General features: G+C 37.6%; 1 protein-coding gene across 1 annotated transcript in view; it reads right to left on the bottom strand.

Annotated features, from left to right (window-relative positions):
- Dpyd (dihydropyrimidine dehydrogenase) overlaps positions 1–26,617 on the bottom strand; it is a 715,003-nt gene that overhangs the window by 185,666 nt on the left and 502,720 nt on the right. Inside the window, exons 17-18 of the mRNA XM_042677821.1 lie at positions 18,208–18,328; positions 16,978–17,097 (exon numbers count right to left, since the gene is read on the bottom strand). Coding sequence (XP_042533755.1) covers positions 16,978–17,097; positions 18,208–18,328 — 241 coding nt within the window. The remainder of the gene's footprint in view (positions 1–16,977; positions 17,098–18,207; positions 18,329–26,617) is intronic.

Below are 26,617 nucleotides of genomic sequence, written 5' to 3'. Positions count from 1 at the left end.
TCTGCCACACAACAGCTACTAACTTTTGTTTTGCTTTTTACTCAAAAGTAGAGTCAGGCTGTGAGCCAGTGGTTCATGCCGGTAATCCTAGCTACTCAGGAGGCTGAAATCTGAGGATCAACTCAAGCAAGAAAGTCTGAGAGACTCTTATCTCCATATAACCACCAGAAAACAGGAAGTGGCCCTGTGGCTTAAAGTGGTAGAGTGCTAGCCTTCAACGAAAAAGCTCAGGGACAGCATCCAGGCTCTGAGTTCAAGCCCCATTATCAACACACACACACACACACACACACACACACACACACACACACACACACACACACACACACACACACACACACACACACACACACACACACACACACACACAGTAGAAGTTAGGTCAGATCATTCTCTAAAGCATTTCAAGGCAGGAGAACTTGATCAAATGAGTAGGCAAGGAAAAGATGTACAATTGTGTGGATAACATGCTAGCACATGACCAAGCTCTAATAGTTAAATGTCTTTCTGTGGTCTAGATTGGTCACAACCCAATGTTCCTTGTATGCCAGATTTACTGTCAGCATCATGACCTCCTAAACAGACTTCCTGCCTTTACTTCCTTTGAAGATTTTCAAACTGTGCAGAAGAGAATGAAGCTGCTCTGATTTGTAAAAGTGAAAAAGGCACCATTTAAGGCATACACAGGTGAAGGTGAGGACAGAGGAGACCGTGCCTTGTATGGAGGTAAGAATCCAGGTACAGAAAACACACCTCAATGCATCTCCACCGCTGTGCAACAGGCTTTTAGGGTCCACCACAAGTCGATTATTAAGTAACATTTCCACAAAATATATATTTGACTTGGTTCTTATTTTTATGGGACTATTTTAGAAAGTAAACCAATAAACAGGATTTAGGCTTTTTAAGATTAATATTCTCATCTGGGTGCCGGTGGTTCACGCCTGTAATCCTAGCTACTGAAGAGGCTGAGATCTGAGGATCACAGTTCAAAGGCAGCCCAGCCAGGAAAGCCCATGAGACTCTTATCTCCAATTAACCACCAGAAAACCAGAAGTGGTGTTGTGGCTCAAGTGGTAGAGTACTCACCTTGAGCTGAAGAGCTCAGGGACAGCACTCAGGCCTAGAGTTCAAGCCCCACAAATGATTTTTTAAAAAGATTAATATTCCCAATCATAATAACTTATATATATATATATATATATAAATTAACAACTTTTCATTTTCTAACAGTTCCAGTTAGCCAGCAAAAATACATCCAGAACTGAATAATGCCAGCAGTGAGTAAGAAAGCCAACAGTACAAGCCTTAGTACTGAAAAAAAAAAACCAAATAAATCAATAGTAATACTTTAAAACAATATTCTTTTTTGAAATCCAAAGTTTAGAGGTCTTGAAACTCTTACCTAACTATATATTTTGATTTCTCATTTGTTGACCTTCATTAAAAGAATCTGAGAAGTTAGATACCAACTATTGCCTTTAGAAATGTTATCAATATTTGTATTTTCCCTTTTCAGGACTGTTTTTGGCTCTGTCTTAAAACTCAAATTCCAATGATTATTAGAATACACGATTAGTTTTTGAATGATTAACATTTATGTGATGACTTTCTAATTTTTAAATTCCTTAAATTAATTCAGAGATTCTAATACTTCTGCTGGTCTGGAATCACCAGGAGGGCTTGTTAAAACAGACTCTTGGGTTCCACACCCCAGAGTTTCTAATTCATCTCTCCTCAAGTTGACCCTGGAATTCTGTGCTTCTAATAAGTTCCCAGGTGAGGCTTGCTGGTGGTCCAGCAACTGTAACTTGAGAAAAGATCTGTGTTACAATTCATCATTGGTGGTTTAGGAGATATGTATGCATTCTTCACTAATAGTTTTGGAGAATAGTATGCTGGATATTTCTGAGCTTTTGTAAATCTGAGGATTTTCCTTTCACACTGACATATGAATGCCAATTTAGATGTGTGCTTTTCCTGTCCCCTAAAAATAGCCCCCAGCCCATTGCCCATTGCCATTTCATTTTGTGTGACTAGACCTGTGGTTACCTGAACTCTCTGCTCATTCTTTTAGTGAAAAAAAAAAAAACAAAAATACAAAAATCAAACAAACAGTTCCTAGAATGAGCTATGTAGAACTCTCTTTGTGGGTTTTATTTTTACATTTTTAACATTTTTTTAATTAATAGTTTATTTTGATTCTAATAAGGATGGGTCAACATTTTCATAGCACATTCATGCATTTGTGGGTTTTTTCCCCAAAGTTAGTTAGTGGATTCTTTTAAGCTACTTGCATTTCAGAATGCCATTATTATTCGGGGGAGGGGGGGAAAACTAGAAAGAGTTATGTATCCTTTTCTTTCTGGGTTGATAAATGAAAAATGCTTGCTAAATAAGTTACAACATAGAAGTGAGTTAGAACAACCACAGGTATGAGTAGGTCCCCAGAAAAATGCTAACTTCTCTTACTTTTTAATGATTCTGTTGCTCACCCACGTCTGGCTTCCTTCTTGATGAACTCATTTCTAGACTCTCTGAATACCACATTTTCTTTGTTGATTCTGTGTTCTCTTTCCTTTCTCTACATTTTCCTCTGTGTGTGTGTGTGTGTGTGTGTGTGTGTGTGTGTGTGTGTGTGTGTGTGTGTGTGTGTGTTATCATCACCCATTCAGTTTTCCTGCATCTTAAGTTTCCTATCAAAACAATAACATGTACATTACTTAGATTTACCGGTTTTGCTTCTTCGCTAGGGTTCAACTTCCCACTTATTTCCCCTACTCATTTGGTGTTTACTTTCTCATTGCAGCCCATTGTCAACTGCCTTTGTGTTTTTTTCTTCTTAGTTGGACAAATCTCCTTTATAGGGTTAGAGATAGAAACATGGCCACTCCAAGAGAAATGGCTTTGAGTAAATTTTCATGGGACTTTACAGACCAAAGAGCCAGAGTTTCATCTTTCCTTCTTGCTTTGATATCTGACACTTTGTACAGATGGGATTTCTGTAAAACAATGTAATTACCAAGGAACAGATGCTAAGAACTTAAGAGTTTGATTCTGCTTGGTATTGCCTCCAGCCAACTCCTTGTTCACAGAGAAAGAGAGAAATGGCAAGTCTAAACCAATGACACTGAACCAATACCATTCATCTTTGCTATCATTAGTACAATGTACAAAGGTACTAATTTCACTGGTTTATATCTACTAGCTTGGGGAGAGGTATGGAGACTTGGTAGGAAACAAACACTAGGTCATTTATAGAAAGTACTTACATTATCAAAGCTGTCTTTCTTCTGGTTTAAACCTTTGGTTACCATACACTGATTGAACAAGGCAAGAGGAAAGGTTTATTGTGACATTTCCATCCATGCACAATGTATCCTGATGAGCCTCACCCCCTCTGCCATTTTGCCTCACTACCTGCTTACTCTGAAAGCAATTTCATTGTTTTATTCTCACCTATGCATATGAACAGCTCCTACCATATCCATCCTCTCTCACTCAATTTGCCCTCTCCACCACCCACCCTTCGCAGAGGCTCTTCTAATCTAGAAATGCATGTTTTTTGGTATGCGTTGAGGTGTACCAGGGGTTCGCCATGCTATTTATGACGTGCCTATCTTTTAATCAGAATTAAATTTGTTGATCAATAGCTTTCATTGAGGTTTATCTGACCAAGCACACAGGGTTGCAATGTACTATGCTCACCCTCCATCATTCTTTTTCCAATCTCCCTCCCTTTTTCATTTCATATTAAATCTCATAAATAGAATCCATATATCTATTATGTATATATACATATGGATAGATATATAAAAAACATACATATATACATATATTTATATGCACCTGTGTATCATATATACATATATGTATAGATACATACATAGATGTATGTATATATGTATAAATATGTACACGTATAGATGTCTACATATGTATATGGACATGTCAATATACACATACACATATACATGTCCATATACATATACAAATACGTAGGTATATATATCTATGCATATACATTTTCATGCATCTGTATGTCCTTGAGTTCTTGCTTCCACAAATGAAGGAAAGCACAATATATTTGCCTTTTTGAACAGTTTATTTCGCTCAACATGAAAATCTCTTATTCTATATATTTTCCTGACAGCGACATAGTTTCATTTTTCTTTATGGCTATGTATACCTGCCATAGTATAGGTATACTATATTTTCTTTATCTATTCTGTTGCTGTTGGGCATCTAATTTCATTCCACTGTATGGCTACTGTGAAACATGGATATGCAGGTATCTTTCTTGTACATTAAACACTTTCGGATATATGCTCAATAGGAGAATGGCAGGGTCATAAGGTAGGACTCCTTTTGGATATTGAGGAATATCTATACTGATTTCCATAGAGGATGCACTAATTTAGAGTTCCACCAACAGTCTATGAGGGTCCTCCAATCCTGCCTCCTGCCTTCCCATCAATGTTTACTGTTAGTTTTCTTAATCATTACCATTCTGACTGGGATGAGATATAACTTAGTATAGTTTTGATTTGCATTTCTTTTAAAGGATGTTGAACATTTCTTCTTCATGAAGAAATGTGTCTACTAGACATTTGCACTTCTTTTGAGAACTCTTGATTCAATTTCCTTGCCCATTTACCAATTGGATTATTTGTTATCTTTCTGCTTAATTCCTGTACTCATGTCAAGTCTACCAAGTTCTCTGGGCAGAGAAATGAACAAATTTAAAAGGCTGTGACTATGATCACACTAGGGACTCTGTTGATCACTTTTGTAAATGTACATAAGATGTCTTTGGAAATGATTTTGAACACTAGGCAAGGAACTACCATATTCCCCTCCATATCTTTCTAAAAGAATTCACCATATCCTCATGCAGCACAAATTTCATTAAAAAAATCAGTAGTTTGCAAGTCTAAGTCAATGGGACTTTTTCTAAAGCTATTTCAAGTATTACTATTGGATTTATTTAATTATTATGATTTGATTTTACCCAACTTAATAGAGAAGTCTGTAATTTCCTTTTAATATTGACTTAAGGTAACGAACCAAATGTTTATAACTAGTGAATAAAAACAACAACACAGAAATAATTTTATCTATTAAACCTTTGGCATCTGCCTTAAAAATATCTATATTTCCTTGTATTATTTCTCAGTATCTTAATGTGAAAATGCATAAAAATGAAAATAGTAAGAGGTTTTCTATACCACTTACAAAATAATTGTGACCTGTCAATACTGTGGAATTTTTTTAAATAGTGATTAATCTTAGTGCTATGTTTATAGATTATTTCAATTCAAATATACAAATTGTCCTCTCACTGTTTGCCCCCTACTCTAGGTTAAGAATATTACATTTGCATTCCAGAATAAATGAACACAGAGTGAGCAGAGAAGAAGCAGGTGTAGCATAGTGGTTAAGTATATAGAATAAGACATTGGTTCTTATATACTGGGGTGCCAACAGTGTGATTTTGCTAAATGTACTTAATGTCTCTGTGCAGGAATATCTTTTTCCATAAAACAGGCTGCCAAGTGTGTGTGTGTATGCCTATGTGTGTATATATGTATATATGTGTTTCATATCAGGGAGTTGAATTAATTAAACAACATGATATGTGAAAATCTCTCAATTCTTGGCACATATGTAGATGGCCTACCTTCTGTTAGTTAAGATTTATTACTAAGTTCCCATAAAGCTCTCCAGCAGTGGAAGATATTGAGGTAAAGAGGAAGAGGAAATGTGATCACTAGAGCCATTTGAAACATACACATCTGAGTGCTAAGAATCAAACAGAAATCAGGTACTGTAAAACCATGCCTATAACACTGGCTATTTAGGAGGCTCACATCTGACGATCCTGGTTCAAAGCTAGCCTGGGCAGACAAATCTGTGATACTCTTATCTCCAATTAAACAGTAAAAATCCAGAACTAGCAGCTTAGTTAAATGGTAGAGCACTAGCTCTGAATGAACAAGGGCAAGCAAGAGTTCAAAGGTCTGAGCAGGGATTTCTGATGTCTGCTATGTGGATGATAAAGGACATGACAAAAGCAAGACGTGTTGCCAACAACATATTAAATAAATGCAGATAAGTTCCAGAAAATTCCTTGGATTCAGCCTTGGGTATATGAATTATTTTTAGTTAATGCATACTAATTAAAATTTCTCACATTATATCATGCTGGATATGTACTACGAAGATTGGTCCTCTGTATTTATATCAAATTAATTTAGAATGTATCCTGTTTGGTTTTAAATCAGGAAAAATGAGATGGTTTTAAATCAGGCAAAGTGAGAAACGAACACCCTTCCTTTCTCCCCCCTCTTTGTTCCTCTTACTCCTCCTCCTCCTCCTCCTCCTCCTCTTCCTTTTTCTTTCTCTTTTTTAAATCCCATTTAAAAAGAACTCAGTATAAATATTTTTATATTACCTGTTACCCCACCTCCCAAATGTCTTTCTCTTTGGCCTCCTCTAATGAAAAAGTGCCATGTCTGAATTACTTCCTGGTGCTTTCTGCAAAGGCAGTAGAAACTATAAAGGAGATGAAAGTTGCAGGGAGAAAGATGAATGGGCTGAGAAAGAAGGTGAGGCAGGTACAGGCATACACATACGTGTAACTGACTGAGGACTGCATCGAAGAAATTAAGAAGGACACAGAATGTTTGTTTGAGCATCACAGATGGACTGAGCACTCACAGTTTATCCAAGTCAGTAAGAAATCAGGTTATTCACTGTTATACTCATGGCAGCTTTGTTTCTAGTGAGATCTGCACACTTACACTTCAAGAAAAACACTTGAATTGCTGCTGCTGTTTTTATTTTTTGGAAAGAAGATTTTTTTTTGCAGGGTACTGGCGGCAGCTCATACCTGCAGTAGTCCTAGCTATTTAAGAGGCTGAGCTCTGAAAATCTTGGTTCAAAGCCAGCCTGGGCAGAAAAGTTAGTGAGACTCTTATCTTCACTTCACCAACAAAAAGCTAGAAGTATAGAAGGGGTTCAACTGTTAGAGTTCCAGCCTTGAGTCTTGAGTGGAAATAAAAAAGCCTATGAGAGTCTGCAATCAAGCCTCAGAACTGGCCTAAAAACAAACACACATCCCAAAAAAAGAAGAAAAAGAATTTTCTCTAAGCAAGATAGAAATATAGATAATGTCACTTTTAACAATGGTTAGGAAAAGTTATCTTCATAGATTTTCAAACCAAGATATAATAAATGGTGCCTAGTAAATCACATCTGAGGGCTTTTAGTCAAATTCTGTGGGCTTTTAGACAGAGACTTACCATGGCAGATATTAGAGGAGGACATTAGTAAAATATATGTGACAGTTCATCTTTGAAGACAGAACTATATCTGAACTCTAGAAGAGCTCTCCTGTTTATATAAACTCTGACAAGTCCCCTAGCCATCTGGAGTTTGCATCCGAGTCTGTAAAATGGTCCTAGTCATATCTACTTTGTAAGATTATTTAAATTCCAGTGAATATATGGTGTTTAATAAGCAAGTGCAGAGGAGAGCAGAAATACGTTTACTAACAGTATAAAACCTGCCAACACACAATTTCAAATACTACCCAAAGCAATATGAAACAATACATTGAGATTTATAAATCTTGATATAAAAAATTTCTTAAAATGGCAGGTTGTTACTCTAAAAGACATACATAAATTTATATACAAATGAATTGGCCAGCCTAGATACTGCTTGAGTGTCAGGAAGTTGTGTGAAGGTGAAATGAACTGATCTTCTGTGGAGATCTCTTGATATGCACACTCGGTGTTACATATACACTGAGGTATACATGCTCTCTCACAATACACATGTACATGTACATGTAAACTCACTATAAGAAAATAATTTTCCAGATTCCCATATTTCCATGTGTATTATTTCCTAAATTTTATCTGCCTGGAGGGCTGCAGAGAAGATATCAAGCTGGTCTTCTCTTTTTTCTTACTTCTCAGCAATTATTCCTCAGTTTTAGAACGAAAAATATATCCTCACTCAATGATCTCAGGTACTACAATGACATATTGCTGTGGAGCAGGGACATTGTGGGCCATGAGACAAAAATGATCATTCAACCGTTAGTGAAGGTTTTTAGAAAGTGATAGATTCTAATGATTGTGTAGCCAATTTTTTTTTTTTATAAATCAGGTAGTTTCTAAGTTCTACATCCCCCAAATTAACAGAAAAACTTGTCAAATTGCCTAATACTTTTTCTTTACTTTTTTTGGGGGGGTGGGAAGGAAGATGGTAGTAAAAGATCTCCATCTAAATTTTGGCTTATAACATGGAAGATGTTCAGATTTGAGTAAAATGACCATAAAGTAATGCTTACTGGAGCTGGGTACCAGTGGCTCACACTTGTAATCCTACCTACTCAGGAGGTCAAACTCTGAGGATCATGGTTTGAAGCCAGTAGGAGCAGGAAATTCTGTAAAACTCTTATCTCCAATTAACCACCAAAATGCTGGAAGTAGAGTTGTGGCTCAAATGGTAGAACACTAGGCCTTTAGCAAAAAAGCTCAAGGATGGGGCTGGGAAGGTGGCTCAGTGGTAGAGTGCTTGCCTTGCATGCATGAGGCTCTGGGTTTGATTCCTCAGCACCACAGAAGAAATAAAAAGGTAGAAGTGGTGCTGTGGCTCAAGTGGTAGAGCTAGCCTAGGCCCAGAGTTCAAGCCCCACAACCGACCCAAAAAAAAAAATGCTCAAGGAGAGGCCATGAGTTCAAGCTTTTATCTATCCCAAGGAAAGCAGAAAAAACACAGCCTCTGATCAACAGTAAACCAAACCACGAATGACTTTGGAATCATCCAGGCTAAGGGCAGGGACTCTGTGAATCACCATACAACATTGCCACTTTTCTTCTACTTTTTGTCTAGGGTGTGACAGGAAAGAAGTGAATTCAGAGAAAAGAGCTAAAGCAATCCCTATTGTAGTCTCCCAACATTTAAGGGTAGCTGAAAGAACTATGAGATGACTTCTGGGAGTCAAGTTCTTATTCAGTTCATCAATATCTTCACAAAGTTAAAAAAAAAAACCCACAAACACAGTCTACACACAGGGGTTAATTTCACCTTTGTCTCTTATACCTGTTTTGTTGTCAAAGGACTACCGATAGTCATAAATGGCTTTCACTGGCTCTCCAAACAGATTCTCTTTGTAAGAAATATTTTGGAAATAAGACTTAGACTCAAACACTCTGACAGAAATGGTTATTTATCTATTGTTCATAAAGTGTGGTCCCCAGCGAAGCCAGAGAAGTCTTCCAGATTTCTGCATCAGGAGATCTGGGGAGGAGTTCCTGCCACCTGTACTTGTACCAGCTCTCCAGATTCTAAGGCATGCTGCAGTGTGGTAACTTCTGTCTCCAGAAATCTCACCTCCCCTGTAGATGAAAGCTCTCACGCAAAACTTGACTGCATTCTAGAAGTTAAGTAACACTTTCATGCAGGTGCCAGTGGCTCATGACTGTAATCCCTGCAATTTAGGAGGCTGAGGTCTGTTTTGAAGCCAAATCAGGCAGAAAAAGTCTGAGAGACTCTCATCTCCAGTTAACCATTAAAAAAGCTGGAAGTAGAGCTACGGATCAAGTGGTAGAGCTTCTACCTTTGAGGGAAAGAGCTAAAAGAAAATGCCAAGGCCATGAGTTCAAGCCCCAGAACCATCATTCAGAAAAGAAAAGAATACTTCCCATTAACAACATTAGTGAATCTTGATGTATTAAAGTCACAAATATAAATCTGGAATCCATAATTGAATCCATAATCTATTTTTTTCTTATATAATCAGGGCTTTGCTTCCAATAAGCTTAAAGATCTTCAGCTACAGACAGACAATAGTATTTTGCTTGTTCTCTGGATGGCAGCAAAAAAATGTCTTGGCTTTGGAGTTGGACAGTACTGGGGAGTCTGGACTGCTGCTCTGGGATTTAAGAGGATGGATGGTTAAAGATAGTGAGGAATCTCATTCTAGTCATGCCTTCCATTCCTAATTTCCCTTTTCAGTGTTTGGTCTTCTTCCTCATTTCCTTAGGGAGCTGAGTGATTGATAGCCTAATCCAATGACTGTATTACAGCTACCTCACCTAGGACTCTTTTCCTTATCATTAGCAGTTAGCCTATGGTTAAATTCACAGCTCACTGCGTGGTACTGCCCCTGAGATTTAAGGGTCTGGCCTTTAGAAAATATTTAACATAAAACTGAAATCTTGACACTCTGAGAACTCAGTTCTCTGCAAGGATTCTTTAATTAATCCAGTGTACTGTACCACTGTTCTGTATGAGACAGTGACATGGTGAACTGTTTCTGAGCCTTACGGAGCATGTGTAGTCCTAAATTAAATAGCCACTGACGTGTACATACACCGGTTTTTTTTTAGTACAGTAGATACACATGAATCTGTGAATATTTAAACTCAGACTCAAACAGAGACACAATGCTCTCTAGTTTTACTTTCCTAATAGAACACTTCTTTTTTTTATTAATTTCAGCCTTGAAATCATTCTTTGTGGAAAAAAACACTCACATGGAGGGAAGGAATTTAATAATTCATTACCACTACTGCAAAGATAAGATTACTTAATATGTTTGTCAGAGTCCTCAAGTTTACAAAGCCTGTCAAATATTTTAAGGATAGATACAGATATTCATTTATTTTTTTCCAATTTTGTCCAAATGGAAAATAAATACCCAACACTGAAATGTCCATGAAATTGTTGTCTCTGAAATACTGTTTCAGTCTATTATCTAAGTGCAGGACAATAGTTATTTCAAAGCACCCAAGGAAAGAATGTAGACCTTGATCTATGCTTTAAACCTTTGCCCTCGCTCAGTCTGTTGATGAGCTCTAAGCGTCTATGAATATGGCAGCTGAGTCCCACATGAAAAATTATGCATCTCATAAACTGCTATTCTGCTGAAATGTCAAGCCAAGGCAAGGCTGTACCTCAAACTCAGCACTTGGCATTTTCCTTCTGTCTGCTTTGTTGCCGTGAAGCAAACATGGACAGTGAGGATTTGTGTAGGGCAGGTAGCAGGCGAGCTCACTGTCAAAAATCTATTATTAGGGCTCTGATCTCCTGCACAGAGAACGAAGGCTAAACAGTAGGAAACTCACTCTCCAAGAAAGGCAATATAATGAGAAAGGGGATTCTTTGTCAATCTGTACATGAATATATTCAAATGAACATTATTTAAATGAGGATATTTAGACCAGTGAGCTTCTGGTGACCAAAGTGATCATTTATAAAGAGAATTATAATTCATCATTTGAGATGTTTACTTTTGATCAAGCTGCAAATATACTACACACACACACACACACACACACACACACACACACACATTTGTATAACAAGGCTTTTTATATTTTGATCTGTGAAAGTTGTGATAGTCTACGAATCATTTTACATATGAGGATAATGGAACAGAAAATTTACATTATTTTGCTATGCACAGAAACTAGTTTTAAAAAAAGCTAAGTGGAGATTAAATGAAGGCTTACCTTTTAGTTGTTTTTTGGCCTGCTTTTTCACCACATTTTAAAATTCATCTAAATTACATCTTTCCTGGGTTATTTTAAACATCTCGGTGTTAAAACCTCAGCTCATATTGACAAAAATGGTTATAATAGATAGCTTAAATTTTGTGACAGACAGTAGGTGTGTTTTTCTAAAAGGATTTTCTGCATCAACAATCAAGGGATTGACATGTAAAAAATATCCAGCCCATTAAGAACTACTTCATAATAAAAAGTACCAACACTGTATTTTGTGATCGAATTGTAATGTGAAATGTAGAAACTAAAAGTTATCCTGCCAAAATCTTCGGTTATTCACATGTGTGAAAATAGTTATTTAAAGCAAAATGATTTTCCAATCTATACTTTCTTCTTCTTTTTTTTTTTGATGGTTATTTTGGAGATCTAGTCTAGCAAACTTTTTCCACCTGCCTGCTGTCTCTTGAAACTCAGTCCTCTGGATCTCAGTCTCCTAAGTGGCTAGGATTACAAGCCTGAGCCATGAGTATCCAGAATCTTTTTAAGTTATAATATGGACTTACTTTTGTGCATTTTGTGCTCCCACCTCTCAACAAACATGGGACTACAAATTTAACTTACACCTTTTTGAATAATGAAATCATCTTTAAAAGTCTTATAACTACAATTTTTATAAGATCACAACTATTACAAGAAAACACATGGATTTTAAATTAGTTGTCATTTCCATGTAAGAACAGTGATGGAATATGCCAGTATAATTTGTTCTGAAATATGCCACCATTTCCTACATCTCTTCTAAGATACTTGTGGTTAGTAAATATAGGCTAATAAGAGATCAAATCTTGAAGGTTAGTTTTAAAGGAATGAATTACAGATCAGTAACAGAAATATACAAGTCTTAATGTTGAATAAAAGGTGTTCTATATTGTCCATTAAATTTCCCACACAATAACTTCAAATAAGTATTTAAAAACATAAGACAAATTTTCTTTCTTTGGAAACATCGGACCAACTTTGGCCTATAATATAATTGAGAAAGGAGTTCATTTTGAGCTTACTGGAAGTAAACTGTACTGAGCCTTAAGTATTATTTAAAGTGCTTGCACAAAGCAACTTCACACTTTTCCTCTATGTATATCTATGTGTTTATATATGCACCAACTGACTTATGTATAGGATAATAGAGTTACAGCAAATCCAAGAAATGTTCTTCATAAATAAAAAGCACTAACACACAAGAACAATAAAACCACTTCAAATGAGTTTACATACCTGATATGCACTTGACTACTCTTCTCTAGATGTGCCTATAATTGAACACAGTTTATCCTCACCAAGTGACTCGGAAGGTAGGCATATCTTTAGTTGATACCACACAACTCATTTTAGCCATCTTTAAAGAATCTTACCACAGGGAGGATTTCACATGAAAATTTAACAGCACAGCAGGATAGAGGTAAGTAATACTAATCACTGAGTTGGACTCTGAACATAAATCATGCCAGATATTTCCTACATGTTGAAACAAGGTTTAGAAACCATCTTCTTAAACCAGCAAGACAAGAACAAAATCTTAGGAGGAGATCCCAATACACTGTCTTACTATAACTTTGAAACTGTGCCTTCTATAGGCTTAATGACTTCTTTTATTTAACAGAGGACTTCTAAAATAGTATCTCTTTCAAGCTTTTTTGACATTAGAGACACAATAAAACATACATCCCTATTCTGGGCATTGTTGGCTCACACTTGAAAACTTGTTTCTCAAAAGAATGAAATCTGTTGGATCATAGTTTGAAACCAACCCAGGCAGACTAGTCCTGGACATTACATCTCCAAAACAGCCAGCCAAAAGCTGGGCTGGATCCAGTGTGGCTCAATTGGTAGAGCATTAGTTGTCAATGCACAAAGAGAACAAGAGTGAAAGGCCCTGAGTTCAACCCTGGTATTGACAAAAAATAAATAAACAAATTCCACATCAAAATATGGACCTCTATATATTACATGGATAATAGGAAAAGTGTGATCAAACAATGCAACAATGAGCAAATCCATTGCATTTCTTATTCTATTTTTGAATGCCAGTTCAGTTCATCAAGCTTAAATTCCATTGGATATTTGGGGATTGAGAGCTAATACCTCAAATATACTGCTCTGGAATTTATAATAGACATATTGAAATAAATCAACAGATACTCTTTAGCTACCTTACCAGGGCCCATTACTGGCCCTTATTAGCTAATTCATCATAAAAGAAAATGTGGTTGCTTTCTTGAAGCAGTGCACTGCCCCAGGACCTTCCTGATTTCCCCATTTATATATACAAAACCTTTATTTTCAGAGAGAAGGAATCTTATTCTGAGAAAAAATAATAAAGATTGAACAATGACCTAGAGAATATATTGAAAAAGAAACAGTATCCTTATCTGGCAAGACAAATTACATGCTCTTAGATGGCTACCTAAAACTGAACATTCTTTACATTTGGCTTAAAAAATATACTATGAGTCGTGTGCCAGTGGCTCACACCTATAATTCTAGCTACTCAAGACGCTCGAGATCTGGGACTCGAGGTTTAAAGCCAGCCCCAGAAAACAAATCCAAGAGATTTATACCTTCAATTAGCCAGCAAAAAGGCAGAAGTGGAGATGTGGCTCAAGTGGTAGAGCCTTAAGAAAATAAAGCTAAACAAGAATGAGAAGTCCTCACTCTGGAAAGCAGTATGGAGGTTCCCCTAGGACCCAGTAATCCCACTCCTGGGCATTTACCCAAATAACCACAAACAAGGCCATACGAAAACTACCAGCACAACCATGTTTATTGCAGCATTACTAACCACAGCTAGGCTATGGAACCAACCCAGCTGCCCCTCAGTGGAGGAATGGATCAGGAAGATGTGGTATATATACACAATGTGTATATACACAATGGAGTTCTCTATGCTTCCATCAGAAAGCATGACATTGCCCCATTTGTAAGGAATAAAAAGATGTGGAAAAAATCACATTAAGTGTAGCAAGCCAGGCCCAAAGAAATACAGGTTTCATGGTTTCCCTCATTTGTAATAATTAGAATTTGTCTATGATATTCTTAGCAGGGGATCACAATAGCCCAATCGCTAAGTGCATAGGACCATATATAATGAAGCATATCAAACTGAACTCCAAGAATTGGAAACAAGGTTATTATGTCCGGTATGCAGTTATTTCTAGTTTTTCTTTCTGTTTTAGTTTTCTGTACGCTTTGTCTTGTATATAAGCTTACCTGATCTATAGAAGGGAAAGGGCATCACAGAAACAGCAGGACAAAGAGTGAACAAATGTAACAATGATACTCACTAGACTCTGCTGGAAATGAACTTTACAACTTGGGGGGGAGGAGTGGGGAGTGACGATTCAAATAGATCTTCCAAAAGCTTGCATTCCAGCATTCTAAGATAATACTTGGGACATTATTAGCACTATGCTGTTTTTTCTTTTTCAAATCTTGTCAGTAAAAACCTATCTAGCATATTTGGTTTGCCGTTCCATATTAAAGCAGCATTTGAAGTTCTGATATCCATATTTGATGGACTAGGAGTAACATATGTCCATTTTTTCATTTGCTTTTTTATTTCTTTATTTTCTCAAATTTTTTATTGTCAAGGTGATGTCCAGAAGGGTTATAGTTGTATATGGCCATTTTCATACTTTAATCACCCTTAAAATTTGAAACCACTATGTAACCTGATTTTACAAGGCTGTTTTCCTGTAACTCATTGTGTAGGAACTTTGTTCTAGAACTTGCTTCTGCCCGAATATATATTATCATTGCCTGTTTAAACTGCTTTTCAGATTCTATTACCTTCCATACTAAAGTAAGCATTGCTTTTAAAGGAGAAAAACTGTACTAATTTTGTTGGAATGGAGAAAGGCTATTTTCCAAACAGATTGTTTTAATGTGAAGGGACTTAATATAGGACCTATTAGAAATGAGGTACAAGCCCTTAAAAAATGTTAGGGACTTTTCTGTGGTTTAAAATAAGGTTCTACCTCAGCTTAGCTGAGCTTGTAGCCCAAGTGAATATTTATATGTCAATTTATAAATCTTCGAAATAGAGTTTTATGGAAATGGTTATAGGCCCTGAGGTATAGCTGGACTTGTTTTCAGGTGCTGCTATAATTTTCAGTGTGTGTATACGCTTAAAGACTGTAACACAAAAGAGGTTTTCTAATGCTGTAATTTGGTAGTTTTATTAGACTGAGTTATAGTCCAAGAGAATATTTAGAAATTGCAGCTTAAATGAGAAAATGTGAATGGCATTACTTATATAAAATACTACTGCAATAGTTCTTTTATTAATTTTTAATGCTCAGCCCCCTCTGTGACCTCCTTTATTCTCTTACTGACAGCATGGCAGGCTGGAAAAATTGAAATGGGCTGACAGAAAACATAGTTTACGTGCGAGCCCAACTCTGGAGTCTTTTGACTCTTTCTGAGCACTTGCTAACGCAGATGGCGCTCTTCGGGTTGGGTTTTGCAGTCATGGATAAGGCCCGGTAAAGGCCTGATAAAAAGAGAGCGATGCGCAGATGCTGTTTCCCCTTGCTGACATGGTGGGACAAGCCTTCCATTAAAGGCAGAATATAACCTTTTGCTGTGCGTGGTGTCAGGGCTCAGCATGGACAGAGCTTTAATTGTGTGGCTCCTGCCCCTCCCAAGAGCTCATTTCAGTCTGATTCAGCAATGCTTTTCTGGAACAGTGGGACACCGGGCTGTGTTATGTATATTTACTGCTTTCTCTATCACCAAGGAGATTAATCCCCAATACCAGGACAGAGAAGAACCTCACAGCATTGTCTTTGCAGGGCCAAGTTCATGTTGTCACAGCAACAGAATGCAAGCAGGGCAAAGAGAAGGGAGGAGACTTGGGGATTAAAACTTCTCTCTGGTTCGCCAATGAGGAAGACTGTTACAAAGGTGTGATATCTGCCACTCTCTTGTCAGATGACGCTTCAATGGAATGTGTGAATGGCTAGTTTGAGACAGTTGTGAAGTCAAGAGTTATTTGTTTTTCTCTTTTCTTTTTTTTGAAGGTAGATTGTAAAATTCTGGGAAGAGAGGAAAGTCATTTCAAGACCGGTGTAAAAGTATGATAATTAGAATAAGTTGAGACTCTGTAAAAGTATGATAATTAAAGTGATGACATTCGTTTCTCTGGTGAAGCCCTGGTATTAGCCTTCTCTAATAGGTGGCATGACAAGAGAGGAATTTGTGCAAGACCCCAGGGTGAGTATTCATCAATCTCCACATTCGGTCTGTCCATCTATCATAGCCATTACCAACATTGACGCATCAATGACTTATAAGAACTTGAGATCACAAAAGACACAGTGTTCTTGTTTGCTACGTGACCTACTGCTCTGCCAGCCACGGCCAGAGAAACAGAATTGAAGATGACAACACCTACCTGACACTCCTCCATAGGTGGTCCGCTTTCCCACACCCACTGCCGGCCAAGGAGTGCCATCGGCTTTCAGTCCCATCAGCCCTGAGACAGTGTTGGTGGCTGTCACACCATCCGCACCACCTGTGACACAGTGAGACAGACAACATTTGTCTGCAGTTCTTCAAGAAATATTAGTCAAGACCCAGCCCAACACAAATGACTCAAGGAAGTCTACACTTTACTTTCCTGGGAGAACGTTTCCTCTCCTCAAAAGTACACCCTAATTTAACTCTGACAATTATGCCCCTTGTGTTAATACACATGATTGCATTTATTTTTTCCACTTATGAGGTAGATTTGTCGGTGCCAGTGTTTTGTACTGAGGGTTACCGCTCAGGTAATTTACAATATTTCTTCAAGTCAACGTGTGATTTCTTATGGCATTCAGCATAAGCATACATGATTTATCAAGCCATGCATGGACTCTATGATTTATGAATGCAACAGATAAGTGTTGAGTGTGTGTTTAAGGTGGTATACTAAGGAAACTCCTGAGCAATTTCACAGTGTAGCACTTGGCATCTTTTTTATCCACCTCAATGAAGAGTCAAATGCTCTTGTTAATTGAAATATTATGAATTCTTTAAGTACAGAGTGGTCTGCTGTTGCTATAGCTTTGTCTCAAAACTGGTTCGTTTGCAAAATATGGATATATTAGGAAAAATTATCTTTTTAAAGTTTTGTTTTGTCTTTTTTCTTTCATTTCTTTCTTTCTTTCTTTCTTTCTTTCTTTCTTTCTTTCTTTCTTTCTTTCTTTCTTTCTTTCTTTCTTTCTTTCTTTCTTTCTTTCTTTCTTTCCTTTTCCTTCCTTTCTTTCTTGCTCAATACTAGTACTCTACCACTTGAGGCACACAGTTCTGGCTTTTTGATAGCTGGACATATGAATCTCTTGGATTTTTCTGTGCAGACTGGCTTTGAAGCACAATCCTCAAATTCCCTGGGTGCCTAGCTTCTGTTATTTTGTGACCCTAGGTCAAAGTTGGGTTTCTGTTTATTAGCTGAAGTGCATGTATGCATCTAGATCTGATGTAGCAACACTCTTCTTGAGTATTTGTGAGAAGTATTTTATGAACTTTTTCTTTCTTAAAGTCATGATATACTTATCTGTCTACAAAAAGAAAGCATCTTTTGATATGGCTACAGAATTCATGCTAATACGTAACTGAGCACTAGTACAAGTCTAGGTCTTACCTTCCTTCGCCGCTCTTGCGATGCTTACAATATCCGTGACATTTGGGGTCAATTTGGCAAAAAAAGGGATCTGAACAGCTTGCCTAACCCAGCGGCAGATGTTCCGTACCAGCTCTGGATCCTGTTCAAATAGGTCAGTTAAACATAGAACATCATTAAGGAATTGCAATCAAAATGTGTTCCAGCCCAAGTGAAAGCCAGACGTGTAAGACAAACCCAATCTGACAATGAGGTTTATGGTACAGTTTTCAAATTCTTCCTCAGTATTACACCTAGACTGGTTAGAGAACTGAGGGTTAACACACTTCAAAACTGAACTATAAATTTATAAACTAAAGGTTACATTTCTCCAGGAAGTCTTTGGAAAATAAAATTACAAAGAATAAGATGGAAAAGAATATTTCTAATGACTCAGACCAGCAATCCTAGCCTAAGATCTGAGGATCACAGCTCAAACCCAGCCTGTGCAAGAAAGCCTAGTCAGTAAAAGCCCCTGAGACTCTTATCTCTAATTAACCAGCAAAAAGCTGGAAGTGGAGCTGTGGCTCAAGTGATAAAGTGCTAGCCTTGAGCAAAAAGTTCTAAAGGAAAGCAGCATCCAAGGTAAAGCCCAAATATTCACACACACACACACACACACACACACACAGATATGCACATACTTGTAATATTAGGAATGAAAGAGAAACTTCTGGTTCAGGAAATATTCCAGAATTTCTAGTGACTTCATGTCTAATAAAAGATATACATTTGGATGTCTGACTCCCAGTGAGAGGTATTGAATCTGAAGCCTGTTGTTGTTTTCATTAGAAAACGTGTTCTCACTGAAGTGTATCAAAAGAAAGTCTAGCAGTGACATCACCATACATCTAGATGTGAAATATGTACACGCTAAAGGGGGATTTAGCCTTGATCACACCTGCTCGCTTTTGTCAATGTTAGATCAGTACAGCCAGTTTTACTCATTTACTTGAAAGAATTGATCCAAATGACAGCAATGAAAAAAAGTATCAAGTGCTCATTTTTAAAAGCAGAGAATAAACACTGTCTTTTGCCTTTTGACTGTGACTTTTTGTTTCTTCAAGCATTTATTTTCTCATGGGATAAGAATCATTTAGAGGGAAAAAAAACAACAACAACAACCTTTCCATTGAAATAAGTTAGCTGTGGTAATTCTTTGATTTCAATACATACAATAGCCTTTTTTCCCTCTTATTACTTTGAGTGCCAAATTTATTCTGACAGTTGCTGATAATGTACTGTGATAAATTACCTTAAGGTAGGCAATCCTAATTCATTATTGAACCTAGTAATATTATTTTAGTGAATTAAGTTCTTTGAATAAAGAAAAACCCAAGAAAAGATGGACATATATTTTACACTATGACATTGTCAGTAAGTCTCTCATCCAGAAGTAATATTTGTGTACTTAAGAAAGTTACTGTTTGCACTTTAACCTTTTAAGGTCTTTTGAGATGAGATTTCAGGTGTTATAACCTTTAGAAAGAACCTTTTCACTTACTTTGAATGTATCTTGATCTGTCATCCTGCATGCCTCTAAAATGTTACGTGTTTATTTTCCGAGATACTGAAATGAGGTAATTTCTGTTGCTTGTTATCATTTGCTTTTCAGCAAGTCTTAATACTTTCAACAAGAAGTTTTTGGCTGGGCTTGTTCCCTTTTCAGGACAGTAATTTCTTCATTAAACATAAATATTAAAAAGCACTCTATGGTATGCTGTACGAGGCTGACTGTGCATTATGAATAGTAAAATCTGGAGAGTTAGCTGTACAAATTCTAACTCATGAAAATGGAGATCTGACCCTGTCCTGCGCAACACTCATGAAAAATGTATGAGCATAGGCATTACGAAGGCAGTTGTATGTTGGTGATATTCATTTCTAAGTTATGAATTTCCACGGGACTTAGCCTAGATATGACAGTAACTCTAGCTGATATGAATTGCATGTCCTTTGTGAAAGCCCTCTTTAACGCAGAATTTGACAATAATTTAAAGATCACTTGAGTTGCATAATACATGGAAAGCAGCCTGATAAGAATTACTGAAACAAATTTTAAAATATCATTTGGTTCCAACAGAGTAAACACTAATAACCTGATAGAGCTGCTAAGTGGTTAATCAATACTATTGACCAACACGTCTTCATAATTTACTTTTTCTTTTTTGTCGTTGTCGTTGATTTCTTTTCACTAGTTGGCTATTTTATTTAAAAATATTTGTATTATCTTTAAGTAGTTTTACAAAGGAGTTGTCATTCCAAAAAGCAATTTATGAATACAGTACAGCTTGATCCATGTCACCCCTTTCAATCTTCTCACCCACCCTTCCCTCATTACTCAATTTTGTAGGATATATGTATATGTATATGCCATATATATGTATATGCCATCTAATAAAGCAATTTATGTATATAATGCACCTTGATCTGTGTAATCCCTTTAACATCTACACCCCCCCCTCAACCCATCATTTCCCTCATTTTCCTGTTTTGTGGTATATACAATGAATTATTGTCTGCATTCACTCCTCTTCCCCCTTTCATTCATCTATTCTTCTCACCTTTACCTCTCTTCCCTCCCTTACAAGTACACGTTTCCTGGAACTTAGCTTGTTGGGCTTTGACTTAGACTTTTGAAAGAATTATACAATTTAAACTCTCCAGAGTCTATTAACTGAAGTCTACACTTCAGTTAATTCATTTGCAACCATTTGCATAACACCCAGTATGTTAACCTGTAAGTTTATAGGCACAAGCTAGCTACCACAAATGAGGGAAACGAAGCAACCTTTGTTAGTAAGTCTCTTTTAGTCCTTGTTTAACGATTGGAATTTATTCAAAGGCTTATTTTAGTTTGCTAAAACTATCCAGTTCCTTAGTAACCATTATTCCCTGGAATAATGCTGTCTCTATTTTGAGACAGCATAATTGGACCCTCCTTTGGTCTTGTAAAGGTTGACAATGTTCAGCACATGTTTTCGCCTTCAGCCAGCTGCTGACTAATCACACTGTCAGCTGAAACACAATTTAATTACCTGACAATTTTCCAAACAACTTCTGACCAGCACTATTGTGAAAATTGACTTTTTATGAATTGAAAATTTTTTGCTAGCCACTTCCAATAGGGAATATTCTAAAGCAAGAATACTTACAGGGATGATATGACAAAATAACTGTGTGCATTTGGGGGAATTCAAAGAAATTCTGCAAACATTCACGTATCTTAAGAGTTTGTATATTTTGATGTAAAAATTTTAAATAGCAAAAGTAGTGATTTGACTTGATTTTTCTTTTCCTTTTGGGACCAAGGCTTGAACTCAGGGTCTGATGCTTTTGCTTGCAAGTTAGTGCTCTATCACCTGAGCAATGCCTCAGCCTCTAGCTTATCTTTGTCTCTTTTCGGGAGAGAGGGTTTGGAACCATATTTCAGGCTGTCCTCAAACTTTCTCTGTGGCTCACACTATCCTTCAACACAATTCTCCTACCTTAGTCTCCTCAGTGCTAGAATTACAGGCTTGAGCCGACATACTTGGCTGTTACTCTGTTACTTGGCCCTCTTATATTTTGATGATAGCTTCATACAGCTGTGTCTTTCCTAACAAATTAGCTTTTAGAAACTTAAGATGAACAATTTGTAGACACTTTCCAATTCCTCTCCAACTCTTCAGGATATTAAGCATACAAAAGGCACTATTTTCTCTCAGAAAAATTGAGCCTTTAAGTACATTGTCCATGCATGTGTGTATGCATGTATGCACGCACATGTGCACGCCTGCTCAATAACTGTTAACTCTTTTGTTATTCTTCTAAACACCAAAAAAGTTCTGAGCAACAAAATGGTGTCCTTTGATGGAAGTGTGATTTGGAGATATTATCAAAGGATTGTAAAGCCCTTGTGGAAGTGGGTGACAGGTTTGAGGTACAAATGCTGCACTTTAGGGTACCCTATGAGGTAAGCAGACCAGACCTAGGAAGTGTTCAATGAGGGTGGAAAGCAGACAAGGAACAAATTTGACAAGTTAAAAAGTATTTCTGGAGAGCTGTCAACTGATGCCTGCCATTAATGCATTCCAGAAGAAATTCCTATGAAAACCATGTCTAGATTGTTTGCTGTGTAGTTTTCATTGCACAAAGCTCGTGTGTGTGTGTGTGTGTGTGTGTGTGTGTGTGTGTGTGTGTGTGTGTGTTTCCAATTTAGTGCTCTACTACTTGAGCCACAGCTCCACTTCCAGCTTTTTAGTGATTCATTGGAGATTAGAGTCTCACAGAGTTACTTTCCTTCTTGGGCTGGGTTATAAAAGAGATTTCAAATCTCAGCCTCCTGAGTAGCTAGGATTACAGGCATGAGCCACCAGTACCCAGCAAAGCTGGCTGTTTTGAAACCTTTTCCTTTTCTAAATTTAATTTTATTGTCAAGGTGATGTACAGTTACATATGTAAGGTAGTGAATACATTTCTTATTGAACTGGGTATCCCCTCCCTCATTTTTCTCCCACTTTCTCTCCAAGGCCACGTGCTAATTTCTCAGTACCTGAAACTTCTATGTCTCTAGTTGAGCCTTGTGTAGGAATTCCTTAGGAATGGCCTGCCTTTCTGCATTTGAGGCCACTCAAATGACCTCTCCATTGAGGACCAGGTTTGCCACCATGTTTCCCCCCTCATCAAGTCTCCCTCCTTCCCTGCCCTTTACAAAGGAACAAGCACAAGCAAACGAGGCTGTGAGTGTTTCTTGATAAGCTAAATTACAAGTGAAATTTTTGACTTGAGAAAACATTCCTCTCCAATTTACCTGGTAATTTTCACTCTGTACAATTCTTTCCAAAATGGATTTCTTAGAAGCTGGCATCTCAATGAATTCACTGATTTTTTTTTTAACCAGTTATAAAATGTTTTCCACTAAGGAACTCCTCTAAGTCTTAATTCACATGACATGACAGGAGGTGGCGAGCATTTTTATTATGTCTACTTTTCTGATGGAGAGGACGGGGACCCAGAAGCTCAATCTGAGTAGCTCTTTCATCTTCTTAATTTTCTTTCCCATTATCATGTTCTAAACCGTCATCTTCTTTAGCAAAATTGCTCCCTAAAGTGAAATTCAGCTGTCAATTGTAAACTCGAACTATAAAAGGCTCTTACTACATTTATACCTGTAAGAGTAGATGCAGCTGCAAACTAATAGGCAAAACAGATGCCTTTATTCTTCTATATCAATAAAATGGGGCAGAAAAATTTAAATACCATAAAGAACAAGGGAAGGCAAAGGCCTTAATGGGGATGTTTTTCAATTAATGTTTGTTTTAGGATGGCTTTTTCTTTTTCTGGCTTCAAAATTCTAATGGTAGTAACATCATTTTGAAAAATAATTTGACAGTTGGCTATCAGGGCAAACTTGTCCTTACTAATCAATCTATATATTCTATTTATACAAAAGCCATAAAGAGACCCGGGCATTGGTGATAGCTTACATCTGTAATCTTAGCAACTCAGGTGACTGAGATCTGAGCATTGCAATTCCAAGCCAGCCTGAGCAGGAAAGTCTGTAAGAATCTTATCCCCAATCAACCATCAAAAAGCTGGAAGTAGAGCTGTGGCTCAAGTGGGTAGAAGGCCAGCCTTGAACAAACAAAAGTTAAGAAAAAGTATCTACGTCCTGAGATCAAGCACCAGTACCAGCACAAGAGGAAAAAAAATGAAATAGAAGTCATGTAAACATATATTCTCACAAAGACTTGTTCAACAACATTTTCCAGAGAGCTACAAATTAGAAACAACTCCAATGTCCAACTCAGTATGCAAGCAAATTAACAGACTGTGGCATGTTTAGTAATACAAAGAAACAAACAGTCAGGCCCCAACTTTGGACCAATTATTTTAAAAAGAAGCTGAGTTCAACGTGTTTACAAAAGAGTGCATTATGTATGTATATGTGCATGTACATGCATGCGCGTGCACACACACACACACAGATGAACTGTGGTGACAGAGAGGTACATTCTGAGAGCAGAATTGATGAAGAGAATGAATGGAAGAATGCATATGTCAACTTTTGAGGATGAGAGAGAGATTCTCTATTTTGATTGTAGTGTGCACAGGTATAGACATTACACCAAACACATCAAACTTTACCCTTAAATGTGTTTGGTCTATTACAGGTCATTTAAGTGCCATAAGTGTCATCTGCATTTTTAACAAGGAGACTCCATGAGTACAACTGCTTGCTTTCTGACCAAGTGAGCAAATTCTGACCATGAGCTGCTGCCTGTGTCTGTAATGGAAACTACAATGAATGAGATCAGGGAGTCAAGGCATATTAGGAAACATGATGCGGGCACGTAATGAAATACACGTGGGATTCTGTGGGTCAGAAACCAGACATGCATTGTGTTTGCCCACTTCAGACTACTTCATTGAGTGTCACAAGGATCCAGAAGTTAGCACACATTGACCAAGTATCATTAAGTTGAATTGACAGAGTGTCCATTGCACAAACCGGCACTGACTTTCTTCTTTCTGGTGAATTTGAAGAAAAGTGGGCTTATAAAGTTAGTGGATCCAAAATAATCTATTACACAACTTTTATGTTGACAGTAGAGATTTAAAGAGGCAGATCATATCCAAACCTTATCCTTAGGAAATGAAAAGTGAACACATTTTTTAATCCAGAGGGGAAAAAATGTATGCAATAAAGGCAAATGTGATTCTAAAATGTAGTTTGTGTATAAACAGTATATATGTCTATATGTCTACACTAACTCCCCTACCTCCACCCACACCCACACTTTGCTTTGTAGAATTTACCAAACTCACTTGTGTGTTCTATCCTTCCCAGATGCACAAGGCACAAGCCTTCTTCAAATTCTCATTTCAGGTTCTTCCTCCTATTCTCTTCGTTATATTATCCCCACTCCTCCTCCTCCTCCTTTTCCTCTTCCTTTTCTACCTCCTCTCCTCTTCCTCTTCCTCCCCCTCCTTCCTCTCTCTCTCTTTCTCTTCTCAACCAGTCTCTCCTTGTATCTCCCTTTCTCTCCCTTTCCTCCTCTCACCCCTTTCTCCAAAATGTCCCTTTCTTGTCCCTTGAACAAACCCTGCCAAGAATCCTATAAGACCCATCCTCCCATTCCTGCCTCAACTCAAATGGTTTAGTAAATGTGTTCCTCCTCCATAATGTTTCTTTATTACTGCATTTATAATAATGTTTTTATAATCCTCTTCCCTGTTGATAATCAATTTCTCTCTACTAGACTACTATGATGACTATTACTAGACGATTCATTTTTGCTATTCTCCTCTAATGTCCTAGAATAGAGAATGACATATGAAGATGTTCAGTTCAAAGAATGAAGGATTCTTAGTTGTGTGCCATATTTGCCTTCTCTTTTCTGGAAAGCCAGCATAAGCCAGCCAGGGGAGTTGGAAACAGCCCTTCCACTGGTCTCTATTGCCAAGAGGAAGTGCTTACAATGAACTGGCCCCTGCTGTAGGTAGCCTGGACCTCTCACACACATCAGGGATGTGTCTGTATGATCCCTGAGGATGCTTAAGGTGTCTCCACAGCCTGTATCTCTGGCACCATCTCCTCTCCATTCCTGGAGGAGGGAGAGCCTGCTGGTGATATTCTCACCAGCTAATGGGCCCTTTCAAATTCTAAGTACAGTTCCCATGAATATGATTTAAAGCTGTTTTTCCCCCCCTTTTTGGCCTTCACAAGGAATTCCCTAGTGTACCATTCTTCTGGTATTAGTGCTAGTGGTTTATATTGCCACCTGCGTGGGCTCAAAGAATTCCTTTATCAACTCAGTGGTGGAGAACCTGCCTGCACTGTTGATGAAAACTCCCAAATTCTGGGCATTCTTCCACTCTTTCCTTCTCTGATGACTCTTGGGATCTTTAACTCTCTCTTTACAAGATCAACCACCACCTTCTCTCTCTCTCTCTCTCTCTCTTTCTCTCTCTCTCTCTCTCTCTCACACACACACACACACACACACACACACATGTCAGTGGTAATGGTAATGCAGTCAGAAAACATGAATGTGCTCAGTAAACAACCAGTGAACCATTCCTACCCATAGTAGCCGGGGATGTCCTTGGGCCTACTCTTCTAGTGTTCAGGCCACCTTAGTTTCTAATCCAATGCTCAGAGTCTATTTCCATATCAAAGACTCCGACATGGAAAATTGGGTGGGGCATTTCTATTTCACAATCAACATTTGGAATCCTTGAGGAATGATGTAACCTTTCCTCAGAACTGATGAGTTCCATCCAGGCCCCGGTGGTTCATGCCTGTAATCCTAGCTACTCAGGGGGCTGAGATCTGAGGATCATGGTTCAAAGCCTGCCCAGGAAGGAAAGTCTGTGAGACTCCAATAAACCACCAGAAAATTGGAAG

The sequence above is a fragment of the Dipodomys spectabilis genome, unplaced genomic scaffold, assembly GCF_019054845.1.
Source record: "Dipodomys spectabilis isolate Male_0828 unplaced genomic scaffold, ASM1905484v1 ptg000002l, whole genome shotgun sequence".
Taxonomy (NCBI): domain Eukaryota; kingdom Metazoa; phylum Chordata; class Mammalia; order Rodentia; family Heteromyidae; genus Dipodomys; species Dipodomys spectabilis.
The sequence above is the reverse complement of the archived record's forward strand: the minus strand, read 5'-3'. Positions and strand labels throughout refer to the sequence as shown.